The 19511-nt window shown below is 36.7% G+C and overlaps 1 protein-coding gene across 2 annotated transcripts in view; it reads right to left on the bottom strand.

Annotated features, from left to right (window-relative positions):
- The window catches only part of LOC132104192 (sterile alpha motif domain-containing protein 12-like), a 98601-nt gene that overhangs the window by 74199 nt on the left and 4891 nt on the right, over window positions 1–19511 (bottom strand). For both annotated transcript variants that reach the window (XM_059509472.1, XM_059509471.1), the window contains exons 2-3: window positions 5392–5582; window positions 223–352 (exon numbers count right to left, since the gene is read on the bottom strand). In XM_059509472.1, the coding sequence (XP_059365455.1) occupies window positions 223–352; window positions 5392–5582 (321 nt within the window). The remainder of the gene's footprint in view (window positions 1–222; window positions 353–5391; window positions 5583–19511) is intronic.

The following is a 19511-nucleotide window of genomic DNA, read 5'->3' as shown; positions in this document are numbered from 1 at the left end:
AGACACATGCATACATAAATTCCCAAGACATGCATCCTCAATTACACAGGAACCCCTACTGAGCTAATAAACATTAGGATGTAATCATCTTGGCTGAGCCGGTAGCAATTAATGGAAGTGCAATTATGAATATCTTAATGTAAATGCATGCATAAACGTTGGACTGTGGGTATATGACCTTAGACAGGATCATTATAAGACTAACAGGGTGCCTGTGTTTACCTGTGATGTCGTGCTGCTTGAAGGAGTCACTGTAGACTTGGTGTTGATTGGGACAGTGTTTCTTCAGCCATTTACACACGTCCTGCTGGCTCCACAGCGCCACTGGTTTGGACAGCTTCATAGTTCCCGGCTAGGCAAGAAAAAAAAAATACAAAAATGTAAATGCAGAACCCTCTCCCCCCCCATATTTTCCAAAAAATGTTAAAGAAAGAGTTCAACTACAAAATCCAAATTCTGTCATCATTTGTTCACCTTAATGACTCCACGACTTAACCTTCATGACTTTATTTTTTCTGTGGAAAATAAAGGAATTAGGAATGTGTCTGCTGTTCTTTTCCATGAAATTACAATAAAACAGGATTGAAGCATTCAAGATTCAAAGTGTTCTGAAGCCATATGATACCTTGCTGAGAAAAAAAAAAGTGAAATATGTAAAACTGAAAGACAAGTCGAATGATTCAATCATTTACCTATGATCTTGTCATTAATTTCAACTCAGTGATTATCAGTGAATAAATAACTTCAGAAGACTTGGAAAACATGAGAACTTTTATGACACTTTTTTTAAAGGCTTAAATGCTTCAGTTACCATTTGTTGTAATTGCATTAAAAATAGCAACTGGCACATTTTTAAATGTGTTCCACAGAAGTTATACATTTCGAAACAAGAAGGGTGAAAAAATAAACAAAATGTCATTTTTGGGTGAACTACCCCTTTAATGCCTCCTGTTTGAATGCCACTACTTGCCATTTGAGTGCGGTGTGAGCTGAATTCAGAGTGTCTGGAAAAATGGCCATAGTGACAGCGCTGTTGAGAGCTGAACTGTAAGCTACCTTTATGAAGCAGGCTAATTCAGCAGCAACAGAGCTCAGGCAAACAAACAGACGCTGAGTCAGTAGAAACAACCTCCAGTGGGGCGAGAGTCACAGCACAGAGCTAATTAACCCAAGATATCTGCCACTGAGCTGTGAAGGCAGGCCCACAGAGCCATGATCGCTGACAGAGTCTTACAAAAGGATTGATGAGGTTTAATATAAAGGTACATTACACTGCATTGAAAGTGCAATGTGAGTGGAGATACTGCAGTGAGCTCCATTTCACGGAAGACTTTAAGAAGTTGTGAGGATGAAGTCACAAATACTCAAGTTCCTGCAGGTAGGAGACAAGTGGGAATGACTATGCAGGTGGATTCCCAGCCAATTAAATGGAGATGAGTGACAGATGGATGTTGAGGGGAAGTAAAGAGAGTTTTTAAATTATAACACACACACACACACACAATGTCACAGTCATTCTGACTTTGGTATAATTAGACAATTTAAGAATTTTCATGTTATTATAGTAACAAAGCATGATGACTTGAAGATATGAATGCATAACAGCACTAAAATCATCATCTATTAAAACAGGAGTCAGGACTCATATTAGAGGCATTGTAGACTTATTATCTGAAGCACTGATCAATATAAAAATATTTATTATTGAAGATGAAGGAGAAAATATATATGGCTTCAATGAAAATGACAATGTATGTTTTATATTTATGCATTTTATTGTTTGATGGAATGAATTTGTCTTTCTCAAATATACAGCTCAGGATTTTATATATGATTCACAAATTCAGCTGAAGTTTAATAAGAGAGATGGACAGCTTCAATTAGAGCAACAAAGCAGACTTTGTGCATTAGAGTGCCATCTTGTGGTGACCAGCTTAATAACTATAAAAATATTTGTAATGCCAGTGAGTAATGTATGCAGAGAGAAAATATGCTAGCTTTTGTTCACACCTGGGGATGTAAAAGGATATTGTAAATTCAGTTTTTCTTATCAGAATGTATACTCTGCTTCCTTTATTAAATGACAATAATAGAAAATGTAAAAACAGGAAGTTGTAATTCACCTTAAAAAAAGAAAAGAAAAAGTGAAATTTTATTTTGATAAAGAAACAAAGCCTATTTTAACCATTAAACCAAAAGTTAAAAGATTATATAATAATTTTTGTAATAACTAAATAAAATAAAATAGCTGGGTCCAGATTTCTATCACTGACAAAAACTTAATGGTCCTATATACATTTATTTTTGTAATATATAATTTGCCAGATGCCTGAAATCTGAATCTAGATCTGTCTAGATGCATTAATTAGAACACTAGAGTGCTATTTATGAAGGCTATATCTTCAACACCAAGCATTTCTGTACTCTGTTGATCTCCTTGATTCCTTTAACTCAAAAGTTAAAAATGTTTTTGATGACATTGTTACTGTGAAAATCAGCAATATTGGCAGACAGAAATCAGCTTGGAGACAATCAACAGCAGTTCAGAGTATGAAAAGACAATGCAGAAAAGCTGAGCGGATGTGGCAGAAGACGAAATTTGAAATTCACTATTATGACAGTAGCATCTATAAAGATAGCCTTCATGCTTTTAATGTAGAACTAGCCACAGCTAGACAGACCTTCTTCTCAAACCTCATAAACAGTAGCTTAAACAACACTTGCACTCTTTTTCCACTGTTGAGAGACTGACAAACCTCCTCCAAGTCAGATTCCCAGTGAAATGCTCTCCGACAGCAAATGCTGCAAAAGGAGTTTAATTCCTTCTTTTCTGAGAAGTTCAATAATATCAGGAAGGTGATTAGCACATCCCCAAGTTATGCAGAGGTCAGTCAGAATCGACCGCAATATCAAAAAGAAGATACTATGTCTGCTTTTGAAGAAATTGATAGAAACATTTTGGAACAAATAGTACAGCGCCTTAAATCATCAACCTGCTATCTTGACACACTTCCCACATATTTTTTTTAGATCTCTTGGAAGTGGTGAACGCTTCACTTCTTTCTGGGACTTTTCCAAACTCCCTGAAAACTGCAGTTGTTAAACCCTTTCTGAAAAAGTGCAATCTTGATACCACCATTTTGAGCAATTATAGACCAATATCAAATCTTCCTTTTATATGCAAAATTATTGAAAAGGTAGTCTTTAAATCAGCTGAACAAATACTTAAATGGATACCTGGGGTTTCCAACAGCATCAGAGCACAAAGACAGCACTCATTAAGATAATAAATGATATTCGCTTAAATTCAGATTGTGGCAAAATATCAGCGCTGGTACTACTAGATCTTAGTGCTGCGTTTAACACGGTCAACCATAACATACTACTAGAGAGACTGGAAAACTGGGTCTGGCTTTCTGGGATGGTAATCAAATGGTTCAGGTCATACTTAGAAGGAAGAGGCTATTACGTGAGTCTAGGAGAGCATAAGTCTAAGTAGATGTCCATGACATGCGGAGTCCCACAAGGGTCAATTCTTGCACCACTCTTGTTTATCCTGTATATGCTCCCACTGAGTCAAAAAATGAGAAAGAACCAAACTGCCAATCACAGCTATGCTGATGATACCCAGATTTACCTAGCCTTATCACCAAATGACGACAGCCCCATTGACTCCCTCTGCCAATGTATTGATGAAATGAACAGTTGGATGTGCTAGAAATGTATTTAGTTAAAGGAAAAAACTGAAGTCATTGCATTTGGAAACAAAGATGAAGTTTTCAAGGTGAATGCATGCCTTGACTCTAGGGGTCGAACAACTGAAACTCAAGTCAGGAATCTTGGTGTGATTCTGGAGACAGACCTTAGTTTCAGTAGTCATGTCAAAGCAGAACTATATCAGCATACTATCCTCTAAAAAATATTTCAAGAATTAAAAGAATTAAATTTCCAGTCAAGTATTGGAGAAACTTGTTCATGCCTTTATCACCAGCAGGGTGGACTATTGTAATTCTCTCCTCACTGGCCTTCCCAAAAAGACCATTAGACAGCTGCAGCTCCTCCAGAACGCTCGCTGTCAGGATTCTGACTAGAACCAGAAAATCTGAGCATATCACACCAGTCCTCAGGTCCTTACACTGGCTTCCAGTTACATTTAGGACTGATTTTAAAGTACTTTTACTTGTTTATAAACCACTCAATGGACTAGGACCTAAATACATAGTTAATTGAATATAAATCTAACAGACCACTCAGATCATTAGGATCGAGTCAGTTAGAAATACCAAAGGTTCACACAAAACAAGGGGAGTCTGCTTTAAGTTGTTATGCCACCCGCAGGAATCAGCTTCCAGAAGAGATCAGATGTGCTAAAACACTAGTCATTTTCTATTCTTAATGGATTTAAATTCATTTAAAGCTTTTTATATCAATTTTAATAAATTTTTCTAGGTTTTTAAAACATTTTCCTTGTTTTACTGTTGTTAATTTTTTTATTATAAATTTTTCTTTTCTTTTATGTAAGTCACTTTGTATTACCACTGTGTATGAAATGTGCTATATAAATAAATCTGCCTTGACTTGAAATCGTCTGGTGATCCTTGTCCTGCTGGACTGCAAAATGTCATAATTGACATGAAAACCAAGCTGTCCTTACGATATGGCAAGTGACACGATAACCTCTTCCTTTTGTAATATGAATTAATGTAAGAGTCATTAAACATAATAAGCAAATTTAATAAGAATTATAAGAAGCTTTTAAGGTAAATTATAGGAAGTATTCAGTCTTTTTATACAGTATCTCAAAAATTTGTGATATTCTTCACTACACATGACAATTCAAATTTAAATAATAATAATAACAACAACAACAACAACAACAACAACAACAACAACAACAACAATAATAATAATAACAATAACAATAATAATAATTTTATCAAAGAGTTCTATTTCAAAGAATCCTGAAAAAATATTAAGCAGCAAAACTGTTTTCAAAATTTATAACAAGAACAGCTTCCTGAGCACCAAATCAGCATATTAAAATTATTTCTGAAGCATCATGTGACACTAAAGACTGGTATAATGGCTGCTGAAAATTCAGCTCTGCTATCACATTCTTAGATATTAACATAGAAAATGTATTTTATATTGCAATAATATTTCATAACATTTTACAATACTCCTTTACTGAAGTTTTGAGCAAATAATTGCAGCAATAATTCCTTGGTGAGCATTAGAGACTTCTTTCAAAATTCTTTAAAAAAAACCTTCCAGATCCTAAACTTTTAAGCAGTAGTGTAATTATAGATGTCATTAGTGTTTGAGATCATGGTAATAGTCTTATATTATTTTTATTATATATATTATTATTATTATAAAATCTATTCTCACCCTGGAGAGCTCAGATTCTGAGACGGAGCGCTGAGGTGGAGATCGCCTCTGGAAACCAGGACTCTGGTCCTGAAAGCCTTGGCTGTCATCATCCAGTCCATGATCAACAGACACTTCCTCCAGGTGTGAGGTCACATCCTCTGCACACATCTGATGGTCAATCCCATTCTGGGTCAGATTGCAGTGAACAGCTGTGGAAATTGACAAATCCAAGACTGGTTAGTGACCAATAATGACCATAAGGTGGAGCCATTGTATGTGAATCTATTATAACTGATGACTCTTTACAGACTATAACACCAGACATTTAATGACTCACAGATGAAGGTTTAACACATGATAGACTCTTGGGAATAAGTTATTTACATTAATTCATTTTTTACATAAGTAACTAATAGAGTTACTTATGTAATAAATAATAAAGTAACAAGTAACTAATAACGTGAGATCAGCACAGGACTATGTGTCTGCCTGTTTGATCAATGACAGATGAAAGGAGTGTTCAGAAAATGTTGCTTTAAAGAGCAAAATTGACTTTTTGCCAGGTCTCTGAAGAATATAAAGCATGAATTTCAGCACTTAAGGCAGTCATTTAAAAAAGAAGGGGGAAAAAAAATCACATTGTCCTTTAGAAGGCATGAGACGACAAAATTATGCATCTGCCAAGGCCTGATAGACACCACAGCATTTCTATTATACTGTCTGACTGAAATTAGATATGTCTCATGCACTTTTTAGGACAACCCATAATGTTAATCGACACAGAATATCTTGTGAGTTTAATAAAATAAAAAAATTATATATATATAATATAATATTAATAGATTAACTCACAGACCATGATAATATCAGTAAAATATATATAATTCTATTAAAATTCAATCTTATAAGCTGGTCCTTACACAGCACATTTAAAGCTTTTTCTGTCATTGTGACAAACTGCAGAGAGTTAAAGAGTAAAACACTTGAATAAATCTGTCTGTCATGTTATTTGGAGTGAATTCAGGACAAGCAGATGAGAGCTAGACAAAGCTTGTTCTGGCAGAAATTACACAAAGCTGAAGACTGAATGAAAAACCCAAAACAAAACCAAGTGCTGCATCATAGCATGGAAACATAGGGTGGTTAATGACTAACCACAGATCTCGAAGACAACAATATTTGATTTAAGACTAGAATATTATCACTGAAGTATCATATACGCCAACTGTTTAATGGTTAATAATTCAATAATTTCCATCCCATCTGTTTGCAAACAATAAACAAGCAGCTTACAACAGAACATTTATAACAACCTTATGTCTTTTTAAAACAGGCATGAATCTTTTTCTGTGGAACACAAAAGGATATGTCCAAGCAGAATGTCCAAGCTGCCCTTTTCCATAGAATAAAATTAAATGGTGAACACCTTAAGTTTCAGTCTATTATGGACACAAATCTATCTTATTGTTTTAGAAAACCATTTATACATTGCATTAGAGCTGCAACTAACGATTATTTTTTCTATTACTCGACTACTCTAACGATTATTTTTATTAAAATCAATTATTAATCTAGTGTCTCTGAGACTTCATTAAATGTTCTTTAGCATCACAAACCATAAAATGTAGTCAGGGTTCTGCTATGGTTTATTTTCATAATAGGTAAACACAGGTCACACGCGGGAAATACGATCACATTTCCTTGATTCAGCAGCTGCACGATGTGCCGCCGAGAGTCCTGTCTTGAATCCAGAGATCTGGAGCTGATTCGGCGTAGATCGGTAGCTCAGTGGTTCGTGACTGTTGTCACACGGCGCGCCGTCTTTTAGCGCGTGTTCGAAACCCACGCCAAAACAGACTTACTTTATTTGTTATTTTTTTGTTTATCCTACTTACTTCAGCCGCTACGGGTGATCATACCAATAACTTGTAATCCTTACAAGAATATCAGAATCATGCAATGAGCAAGTCTGCGTTTATTAGACACTTTAATATCACATCAGTTTGTGCTTTAAGAATCGCAGAATCTGCTGCGGTCATTCCATCACATCTGCAGCGGAAACCTGAACCAGGAAGTTGGTCACCAGATAACATGGTAACCAGTTACACCGTAACACCGGAGAGCGCCAGTATGTTTTCCTATTGTTTTTGTGATAGAATGCAACTTTCTCCATTCCCAGGAGTAGAAGCCGCCATTGCGCGAGATGTAAACAGTGTGACACAACATTTCAACATTTCACGCGTCGTTGCAGCACTACATTGCATAATTAATAAAAGAACTACAATTGCGATGCACTTTCATTGATGGGGCGGCAGTGGCTCAGTGGTTCATGTAGGTTGTCTACAAACCAGAAGGTTGGTGGTTCAATCCCCGGCTCCACCTGACCAAGTGTCGAGGTGTCCTTGAGCAAGACACCTAACCCCAGCTGCTCCCGACGAGCTGGATGGCGCCTTGAATGGCTGACACCGCAGTCGGTGTGTGAATGTGAGGCAAATTGTAAAGCGCTTTGGATGGCCATGTGGTCTGTTGAAAGCGCTATATAAATGCAGTCCATTTACCATTTACCATTCATTTGATGGGTGAGAGCACAAGAGCAGCTTGGGCATTCTGTGAAATCTTTTTTTCTGCGGAACAAAGAAAATCAAGGTTTGGAATGAGATTGAGGTGAGTCAATTATAAGAACTGAAATTTTGGATGAACTACCCCTTTAATTCTACTTGGATGATAAACTCAAAAAGCTCTCAATTGCTAACACCATCCTATGGTATTGTGTAACAGGTCATCAAATGAATCTAAGCCATGATGACATCTGCTGAATACCATTAGTGAGAGAACGACTGATAACTTGAGCAGAACAAATCGCTCTGCTATTATTTACTGAGCCCCTGTTGCTGTGAATGCTGGTAATATTCATCCTGCCTTTACATGTCTGTTCCAAAACAGACAGAGCCAGTACATCTACAAGAAAGAAGCAGCCTTGAAACAAAAGTAACTTAGCATGCAAAGCATGAAGCTCTTCCTTCTCTCAGATTCTCTCCCTTTCTTATTTCGCCACGCTTCGCTCTCCATCTTTAGGTTCCACAAAATGAAGTTCAGTCCGGTTGTCTTATGGCCAGGCGCTCTACAGGATAGATATATTATACATTTAATTAATCTCAAAGATAGAGCATTGTCCTTGATTTGAGTTTTTTGAAGGTGTGCACATGGGGCGGGGGGGGGGGGGGGGTGGGGGGGGGTGTGGGGGGGTTGGGGGCTGATGTTGGGCCTTGAGGTGGGTCTGTGATTTTTCTGCCTTAGGCTCTAAATATAGATCAAGAGGTTGTTCCTCTCTTCTGTACGACATGCGCACTGAGAGAAGAAGGAAGTGAGAGACAGAGACGGGGGGAGGGATGCTTCAGAATTTAACCCAGGAAGCTGCTTTCCTCCTCCTCATTTAAAGCACTAGTTCAACCAAAAAATTAAATTCTGTCTATATGTAGGTACACTTATGTATTTAAAGTTTTATTATTATTATTATTGGAGTAAGAAAGAAGAAATTTTAGGAATATTTACAGCAGAATAGTGATCATGTCTGCAAACGTAAAGGAAAACATTATAATAAAACCACTGAAAACATTAGTGTTCTATATAGTTTAGGGGAAAGATATTAAAAAATAAATAAATGAATGCTTTTATCCAGCCAGGAAGCATCAAATTGTTCAAAAGACAAATACATTTATAATGCTTCAAAAGATTGGCATTTCAAATAAATGCTGTTCTCTTGAACTTTCTATTCACCAAAGATCCCTGAAAAATGTTCACGGTTTCCACAAAAATATTAATCAGCACAACTGTTTTCAACATATATAATAAGAAGAAATATTTCTTGAGCAGCAAATCAGCATATTAGAATTGATTCTAAAGGATCATGTGACACTGAAGACTGGAGTAATGATGCTGAAAATTTAGCTTTGCCATCACAGGAATAAATTACATTTTAAAATATTAAAATAGAAAAGAGTTATTTTAAATTAACTTAGATAAGTATTATACAATAGTACTGTTTTTACTATATTTCAAACAAATAATGGGCTAGTTGCATATCTCCGCCATCTTGGATTTCCGGTCTTGCGAGTGAGTGCGTAGATATTTCCGGTTGTGCTAAACGTCAGTGCTGAGGAACCGGAGAAATCCAAATATTACCTTCTATATGTTTACAGGACTTCAAATGCAAATAAGATATACACTGCTATTATTACTATAAATGTTAACTGAGCCAGTGGATTTGAAACTTGTGTATGTTTGGGTCTGGTGAATGAATTTAATACACTTGATCCCTACTGTTCACGAAATGAAAGTTGAACACATGGTGTGTACACATAGATACATAATTTATTTTTACCTTACCAATTATGTAAATGTACAAATTACTTATTTCTCGATTTTTTTATTTTTTATTATTTACTTCGTGAGACTTGGGCTGCGATTCATCTTCATAAGTATCCATTTCTCAATTGTGCACATACATAAGTTTGTTTCATCATTATTTTCACAACATACTTTATTTTACACAATTAACTAATACATTTTTTTCTAATTTTAATATCTGTTTTATCTGATAATTAATGCAAAAGAATAACAATATACCTGCACTGCTCGGATAATGATTTATGTCAGTCAGATAATGGTTTATGCTGCTGATCTTTCACAAAACAAACATTGATAAAAACACACATGAATGCAAACAGCGATCTTTTAATTAATGCAAACCTACCATAATTACATTACGTTTAATTGTACAGTTACAGTTATAAATTATGTTATCAAATAAAGTTAAGAAAACATGCTTTATCAGAAATTTCTGTGCGTCTCGTTTGACAGTCAGAAACCTTGATCTTACATAACAGAACAAAACCAGCTCTTCGAAAATGAAAAGTATTGCATATTTGAGTGGTTTGTGTTTGAAAGAAGAAATCTCTGTGGACTGATTAACCTGACATCGACGCTGATCTGCATAATCAACAGAAAAATAAAGCAATCTCCACTTGTATCTTGATGAATTTCCACACAGAGGTACGCAAAAATTTAGGGAGGATGTTTCCCCATGTCTTTAATATACCACTATCCACTGTTAAATTAAAAAAATCATTGATTATATACATCTAGCCAAGTTTCATATGTAAGTTTCCCTTACAGTCAATGCGAGCGTCTCAAGACCGGAAGTAAGTCTGCACACACTCGCGTTGCTGAAGCTCATCGGCGCCATCTTGTGCACCGAGCCCATTAGACCTCTGTAGAATTAGAGACTTTGTTGAAAAACATTTTTCAAATGGTATGATTGTGTAGCCTAGTGAACCGAACCGAGAGATCATTTTGAAGGCTCAGGAAATCAAAATTAAATCATCACAATTAAAAGAACCAAAGACTTAAACTACTTCAGTCTGTGTCAGGGTTTCCCATACATTCATTAATTTGTGGCGGCCCGCCACAATATCAACGCAGACCGCCACGGATTGATTCAGATTTTAAAACTAGGCTATTTAATATGGGTACAATTGTATTTTATTGTAGAGCTGCACGCTGCTTGCTCCCTCCCTCTCACAAACTGACAATGGAGGCACGCACGATTAGCCCCTCCTCTTCGAACACGATCTGAATCAAAACATGAGCATGCGTTGGTTACAGATTGTATTCCCCCAGCGAAGATTCCAGAATCTTCAATGAACACTGCAATGAACACTGTTGCTCAACATAACTCTGAGAAGTTAGTCTATGTTAAGCGCTGTCGCGTTTCCATTACAGATTCGCGCAAAACTTTAGTGTTTTTTTTCTAAATATCGATTAACAACTATTGCGAAATGACGGCGTTTCCATTAACCGATGTTATGCGACTAAAACGTCATTTTTTTCCTCTCACGATCAGTCATTCCAAAAATCATGGTAGGTTTATATATATCACAGCCACCAGACTAGACATTATATTATTATTATCTCCAGGTTCAGGTTGGTGTGTGTTGGTTTTTGTCCACCTCAATCTCCAGGTTTGAGTCTGTGTGTGTCCACCTCCAGGTCCAGTTTGGTGTGTGTGTGAGCCTGTGTGTGTCTGAGTCTGTGAGTGTGTGTGTGAGTCTTTTAGAATGTTTGAGTGTGTGAGCCTGTGCTTGAGTGTGTCAGTAAGTTTGTGAGTTTGAGTGTGTGTATGTGTCCATCTCCAGGTCCAGGTTTGTGTGTGTGTGTGTGTGAGAGCAAAATTTGCAACAAGAAGTCTGTGGAGCAGTCATAGCATAGAAAGTGTAGCAATTGCATAGCAATGTAGCAATAGCAATGTCTTTAAAGGGATAGTTCACCCAAAAATGAAAATTCTATCATCGTTTACTCACCCTCAAGTTGTTCCAAACCTGTATGAGTTTCTTTATTCTGCTGAACAGAAAGATAGATATTTGGAAGAATGTTTGTAACCAAACAGATCTCGGTCCCCGTTGACTACCATAGTATATATTTTTTCCTACTATGGAAGTCAATGGGGACCGAGATCTGTTTGATTCTGAAGAAGCACCCGGCTGCAGCCTGCAGATCGAGGCGGGGCTGCACCTGGGGCGGGGTTGCACGTACTTTTAAATGCGCACTTGAGCAGCGCAGCACACTGTGACTCCATGTTGCTTTGAGCACATCATTCTGCACCCGTGATGTGCATACGCGCTTTGTGCACTCTGTTTTGAAGCGTTTCATATTATCATGGTTTTGCGCACTGAAAGATTAGTAAAAGCCTATATTTTTATACCTAGTCTACACAATACATTTAAAAGGAGCATAATTTAATTGTATATTATTTGTGTGTAGTGTAGGCTATATAAATACATACACTTCTTAGCTCTTGACATTCATATATAAATATAAAATTGTGATATTTGCTGCAGGGTGAGGGCTTCGATAACTCTCTCTTTTTTCACCATACATGTGTTTGCATCCCTGAATGTTTGTGTCACTTTTATTAGACAGGGTTGTATGATGTTTGTGTTTACAAATAATATGCATCTTGTTGTTGCACTGGCAGACAAGTTGAAGCACAAGTTGTAGAGCAAAAGTATGTGTTCCTCAATAGCTTATATTTTGGGCACGTTGTTCATTGCACTTTAGCAATTTCTCAAATAAAGCCACAATTGCCAAAGTAAGAATGTTTTTTTTATTCCTAGCTTTTTGAGTAAAACAGTTATTCCACTGCTACCACTTTATCTGTGTGTAATGTTGTAGTAGCTCAAAGTTTTTTGCTGTTTAAACTTTAAACCATTCCTTTATTACTGTGATTACTGTAGAAAATAGGCAATTTGCTGAAATTTTAGATGCGACCATGAAGTACAGCTTGGCAGCACTGCATCTCCATCAATGAGAAAGTCTAGTTTATTATGCAAAGCTTTTAAGGTTAACTGTTGTTTTATGAATTGCAACACTTGTTACAACCTGTCAAACCTTAGTCCATTTCCAATACTTTTTAACCTAAATTAATTTTTTAAAGACTACTTTTTTGTTTTTTACTAAAATTGACTAAAACGTGACTAAAACTTTTTTGCGTTTTCATCGACTAAAACTATCAAGTTTATAAGTGACTAAAATGTGACTAAAACTAAAAAGCATTTTCGTCCAAAAGACTAAGACTAAGACTAAATCTAAAAGGGCTGCCAAAAACAACACTGGTGTTCAACAGAACAAAGAAACTCATACAGGTTTGGAACAACTTGAGGGTGAGTAAATGATGATAGAATTTAAATTTTTGGGTGAACTATCCCTTTAAGGTATCAAGTGTTGGCAATGGAAATGTGTACTTGTCACTAAAAATATATGATATATTTATGATATATACATACATACATACATACATAAAGTGAAAGTGAAAGTGAAAGTGACGTGACATTCAGCCAAGTATGGTGACCCATACTCAGAATTTGTGCTCCGCATTTAACCCATCTGAAGTGCACACACACAGAGCAGTGAACACACACACACACACACACACACTGTGAGCACACACCCGGAGCAGTGGGCAGCCATTTATGCTGCGGCGCCCGGGGAGCAGTTGGGGGTTCAATGCCTTGCTAAAGGGCACCTAAGTCGTGGTATTGAAGGTGGAGAGAGAACGTACATGCACTCCCCCCACCTACAATTCCTGCCGGCCCGAGACTCGAACTCACAACCTTTCGATTGCGAGGCCGACTCTCTAACCATTAAGCCACGACTCCCCCCCCCCCTCCCACACACACACACACACACACACACACACACACACACACACACACACACACACACACACACACACACACACACACACACACACACACAACACACACAAACACACACAAACACACACAAACATACACACACACACACACACACACACACAATATTTAACTTAATCCCCCCCCCCCCCCCCTTCCCCGGTCCCTAAACACCACACCACCGCAAATAGAATCTAATTCTGTGGGAAACACTGTGTGCATTGAATTTAATACACAAGGTTCACAATAAGTTTCACAACAACTTTTCCACAACATTAATTTATCGAAATGTTGGTGATCAAATATTCAAAATCACTGCTCATTAGAAGTACTTGGTACATTATCAGCGCAGCGCGAGAAGTTCAAACTAAAAGCACGTAATTCACATCTCTATGATGATTGGTTGATATACCAGAATGGAGGCAAGCCTCACTTGTTTTTTTTTTCTCAAAAGTCCTCAGCTCTGAAAGGGATCATTCGAAGGTGGTTGGGAAAAGGTTTTTTTTTCTTCGTTTTTTTACCAACAGAGGCACCCAAACTCTGCTCTACCCCAGCCTCCCCCTCCCTATCTAAAGGGTGTAATTACATCAGCAGATTCAGCACATTTTTGATAGAAAAGTGCCACTTTCCAACTTCACTAACATGTTATGGTATTACAGCTGTGAAAATACAAACAAAATATACAAATGAAATTTGAACTTAAAAAATTAATTGTTATTTTTATTAACATTAAATCGTCCTCCTCTCATTTTCACCTCAAGAGCCCATTTACATTTAGGCACTGAGCTCATTTTGACAATGCATTTCAGTGCAATGGAGTCAATTTGCTTACATTGCTTTACCTAAAAATCAAACAAGGCCTTGATGCTGCTTGAACTGTACTGTTTCATAAACATTGAAATATTTAAGAGCAATGTTTGAAGAATTTTTATTTTTTTATTTTTTTTTATTTTACAAATTTCAGTTTGTTTTCAAATTTCAAAAGAAAACAAAAGGTTGATAATGTGATTTGTAAAAGAATACAAATAAAAAAAGAAAAATTATCTAGTGTCCTTTTAAACCAGGAGAAGGAAAGCAGTGTTGGTTTACAGAGTTAAGCATCTCCTATAATTCTAAAGCCCGGAAAGGATGAATGAACAGAGGATTGATTCAGCTCAATAGTGTCTGAACATCATGAGTCATATTACCATTAGCCTCAGCAGCATATGAGCATATGATCTGCAGCGCTCTAGTGTGCTTCATGGTGGGTTAGGCTGTGCTTGTGAAGGCTAAATGGCAGGTCATTTAAAAGTGGAGTGGTTTGTTTGTGCACTCCGTGTGTTACCCAGAAACAGAAGTGGAGTTAGTCGAGAATCAGCTGATTCAGAATATAAATGTACTTCATTAGTTGGATGGGGTGAAGAAATAAAGATTAGGGTCTACTTTGAAGGCAGTTCACTTTGAATGTTGTCAATTCTGACACACACACTGTTGGAGGCTAGATGCAACAACCTATTACAGTATATACAACAATTATGACCAAACCAAGCTTTTCTCCATGACTTGAGGACTAAACTGACGTGATGTAAATCCTCTCCAGGAAAAGCAGAGTTTTACTGTACTGAATGTGTTCATTTCATTTAGTGGCTTGTGAAAATATAAACTATGAATGTATTAAATCACTTTAAAACAAAACATACATGGTACTGTTCATATGTTTGGGGTTGGTAAGATTATATATTATATTATATTATATTATATTATATTATATTATATTATATTATATTATATTATATTAATTATATTAATTATATTATATTATATTATATTATATTATATTATATTATATTATATTATATTATATTATGCTCATTACTACGGCCGAGAGAGCTCAACATGCTGAAAAAAAAAAAAACTTAATATTTAAAAAAAAAAACCTTGCAAATAGAAAAAAAACACCAGCAAACTAAGAAAACATCTTCATCAGTTTGACAACACAACCAAACACAGAAACACACTCTGCAGAGACTCACAACTCACAATTAAATACAGAAATGTGCTGCAAATATGCAAAGACCAAATCAGAAATGTATAAGAGAACTGCAACAAGTGACGAAACTGGCTGGGACAGGCTTCAATGTCTACTATGAAAGGTGTGATTTTTATTTCTTTTAACATCATCTGATCATATGATTCCTTAGCTTGTTTCGAAATTATTAGCTTAAATACAAGTACACAAAATACACAATGTAACTGTGAAACAAAACGCTGGACTTTTGGTAGTTCCTAGGATAGCAAAGTCCACTAAAGGAAGTAGAGCTTTTTTGCATTGGGCTCCCAAACTCGCGAATAGCCTTTCTGATAATGTTCGGGGTTCAGACACACTCTCTCTATCTAGAAATCTCTTTCGCCAAGCATTTGAATAATGCATCTCATAATTTGTGACTGCAGTTGTATCTGATCAAATGCACATTCTTATTCTTTATCTTTGTTTAAACTAATTAATTTTACTTTGTTGGAACAGCAGCTACGCTAATTATGTCTCTATGTGTTTCTCTGTTTTGCCTAGGATTTACACAAGCTCCAGTCTGGATCCAGAACACCTGAGAAGAGATGATGCTGACCCCTCAGAGGACCTCAGATGATGCTAACCCTAAAACAACAAACAGAACTAACAAATATTGCTACTTAATATGCAATCACATAGGGGTGTAACGGTACGTGTATTCGTACCGGACCGTTTCGGTACAGGGCTTTCGGTACGGTGCACGTGTGTACCGAATGACGGAATGCAATATTTTGTATGCGGAACATAAGTACATTTTCGTGTTTCCAAACGAACATATTAAGTGGCGGAAGTCTCCGCGTTAAGCACAAATCCCGTCAAACAGTCTTTTTTTGCCGTCAATACTGTTGACGGTGTCCTTTATCAGTAGGCTTTATATTTATGCTCAACATGAAGTATAGATATTGTTGTCATGAAGACAAGAGCCTGGTCTGTCGGCGGCCTCCCTGTCACCTACAGCAGCAGGCACCGCACGGTTCTGGTGAAGCAGGCCTACAAGCTGGGATTGGTAATGCTGCACTGTAATCATAGTTATTTATTTATATTTTTCATTATATTTTATTATATGATATTGGTTTGAGACTGAGAGTATTTTATTTAGTGGAGAACTTTGCAGCAGTATTTTATTTCTTATTCTTTTTTTATTTTATACTTATTTTATTAAAAAGTATTTTAAAAAAGTGTATAGTAATAAACAACCTGCAGTTTAATGTTTGCATTTCTTTCCCTTACTGTACCGAAAATTAATTGAACCGTGACTTTAAAACCGAGGTACGTACCGAACCGTGATTTTTGCGTACCGTTACACCCCTACAATCACATTATAGTTGCTGTTAATAGTGTTAATCGTCTGGTTGACAATGTCTTGTATTAATTTTTTTAAAAATTTTCAAACTGATGAAGATGTTTTCTTAATTTGCTGGTGCTTTTTCTATTTGCATGTGTTTTCTTAAGTTGCATCACGTTGAGCTATCTTGGCCACCGTACTTTACACATCATACACAGTACCGTATTATCTAGACTATAAGTCGCACTTTTTTTTTTCATAGTTTGGCTGGTCCTGCGGCTTATAGTCAGGTGCGACATTTATCAAAATTAATTTGACATGAACCAGGAGAAATGAACCAAGAGAAAACATTACCGTCTACAGCCGCGAGAGGGCACTCTATGCTGCTCAGTGCTCCTGTAGTCTACACTGAGCAGCATATAGCGCCCTCTCGTGGCTGTAAACGGTAATGTTTTCTCTTGGTTCTAAATAAATGCGACTTATAGTCCAGTGCGACTTATATACGTTTTTTTCCTCGTAATGACATATTTTTGGACTGATGCGACTCAGGTGCGACTTATAGTCCGAAAAATACGGTAAATATCAGATAAATATTACAAATGATTATGAGCAGTGCTTAATTAACTTTAGAGTGTCAGAAGGCTGCTGTGAGATGACCATACTGAATTTTTGGCCCTCACTCTCACTAGGAAAGCTTTTAAAAATGTAAAACTGCACTGCATTTAGTGACATTTAGTGGAGGGGAAAAGAAAATGCATCGTTACTAACAAGCTTGGGTCTCTGAGAATTTCAAAAAAATGTATGTGTTTTAATATGACTGACTTGACTATTGAAATTTTATCTGTTAGACAGATCTAAGTGTGCAGGCCTGTGCAGTTGAAATCAGAAGAAAGTTCAATAACCCTAACTCTGAAAACTCTGTAGAACAGCTTTCAAATTAGCAGGGCCACATCTCAGTGGACTCCCTGTTACACGGTTGCTAAAGTGCTAATTGTGCTCTTTGAAGATGCACAGAGAAAGAGGGAAAGAGAGATCTAATTGTCCCAAATGTGAGCCAAGAAAAACCTTCCAATCCTGGCCCCCTTTCTCAATTTTAAACCATCAACCAAGATAAAGGGATTGTCCCTGCTCTATAAAGTAGGTCACCTTAATTCTGGAACTGGATATGGATGGAAGCCCTGCCCTGGAAGACAAAGTGTGGGTCTACTGAATTCATTACATCTCCAAATCCAATCTGGATCTCAGGGTACCGCTGGTCAGCTGGGTTCTAGTCTGACCAGAAAAAACAAGAGGGCAATTTACCCCTCATTGTTCCCAAAGTGATTCAATCTGACATCTTATCAAAAATTAAGACTGGACGATATGTCTCAAGCATTCATGGTTCCAGGTTTTTGACTTTTTTACAATTCAACCAATTGATGCTGAGAAAGAAAACGATGCATTCAAAGATGTACTGTACTGAGTGAGTAGAAAAAAAATCCAGTGACCCACTTTAAATAGACACAATGTTACTCTAAAAATATCCTCAACATTGACCTACCAATAACTTGCTTAGCAGGCAAAACAATCGCTGCACATTTGAAACCGTCAAGAGCTTGAGAGAGAGATTTTAAATAGCAAGTATGCCAAGTTAATATTATGTATGCAACATACTGAGACAGATATAAATATTTAATCAGGAGCAAGATTTTGAAAGCATTTCAAAATCCTATTCAGGGATTTGTGACTTGATACAGAAACAAGAAGTTTCTTGCTTGCGTCCGTCCAACTGGGACTGTGAACATTCTACTTGTAAAACCTCTCAAGATCCACAAAGGAGAACCTGTCTGCTTATTTTTTTCTCATTTTATGTTCTTTATGCCACTCAAAATAATCTTTCTGCAGTAATCAATTATGACTTCCCCACTTGCGACTGCTTATGGCTACCCAAATTTGATATGTAGCCTAAGCATATTTAACCAAGGAAAGAGATACCTGATGCCTGCTATTTCCTGCAAATGGTGACATTAGCATACAACACTCAAAGTTCAGCAACAGTCAGCACTGTATTTCTCATCTATGATATACGTTATATAGTAATCCAAATTATACTGAAGCAAACATCCAGTGACTCCTTAATGTCTGTACTGTACATTTGAGGGGACAACTATGGAAAAATTTGAAAATACTAAATTTAAAATCAAGTTTAAACCTGGAACCTTTTGTCACTAATCAATTGTCAATTTAGTGACATTTAAAGGTCCCGTTCTTCGTGATCCCATGTTTTAAACTTTAGTTAGTGTGTAATGTTGTTGTTAGAGTATAAATAATACCTGTAAAATTCTAAAGCTCAAAGTTCAATGCCAAGCGAGATATTTTATTTAACAGAATTCGCCTACAAAAAATGACCCGTTTGGACTACATCACTCTAGTTCCTGCAGTAAAGACCTCACTAAAACAGTTCTTTGACTAACCTCCGCCTACATGATTTCACAAACGGGGCCTGGTCTCGTTGCGCTCCGACGGAGGAGGGGGAAGAGCTGCGTTTGTGTTTGTCGCCGAAATGCTGTTATTTTCA

The sequence above is a fragment of the Carassius carassius genome, chromosome 25, assembly GCF_963082965.1.
Source record: "Carassius carassius chromosome 25, fCarCar2.1, whole genome shotgun sequence".
NCBI classification, from domain to species: domain Eukaryota; kingdom Metazoa; phylum Chordata; class Actinopteri; order Cypriniformes; family Cyprinidae; genus Carassius; species Carassius carassius.
The sequence above is the reverse complement of the archived record's forward strand: the minus strand, read 5'-3'. Positions and strand labels throughout refer to the sequence as shown.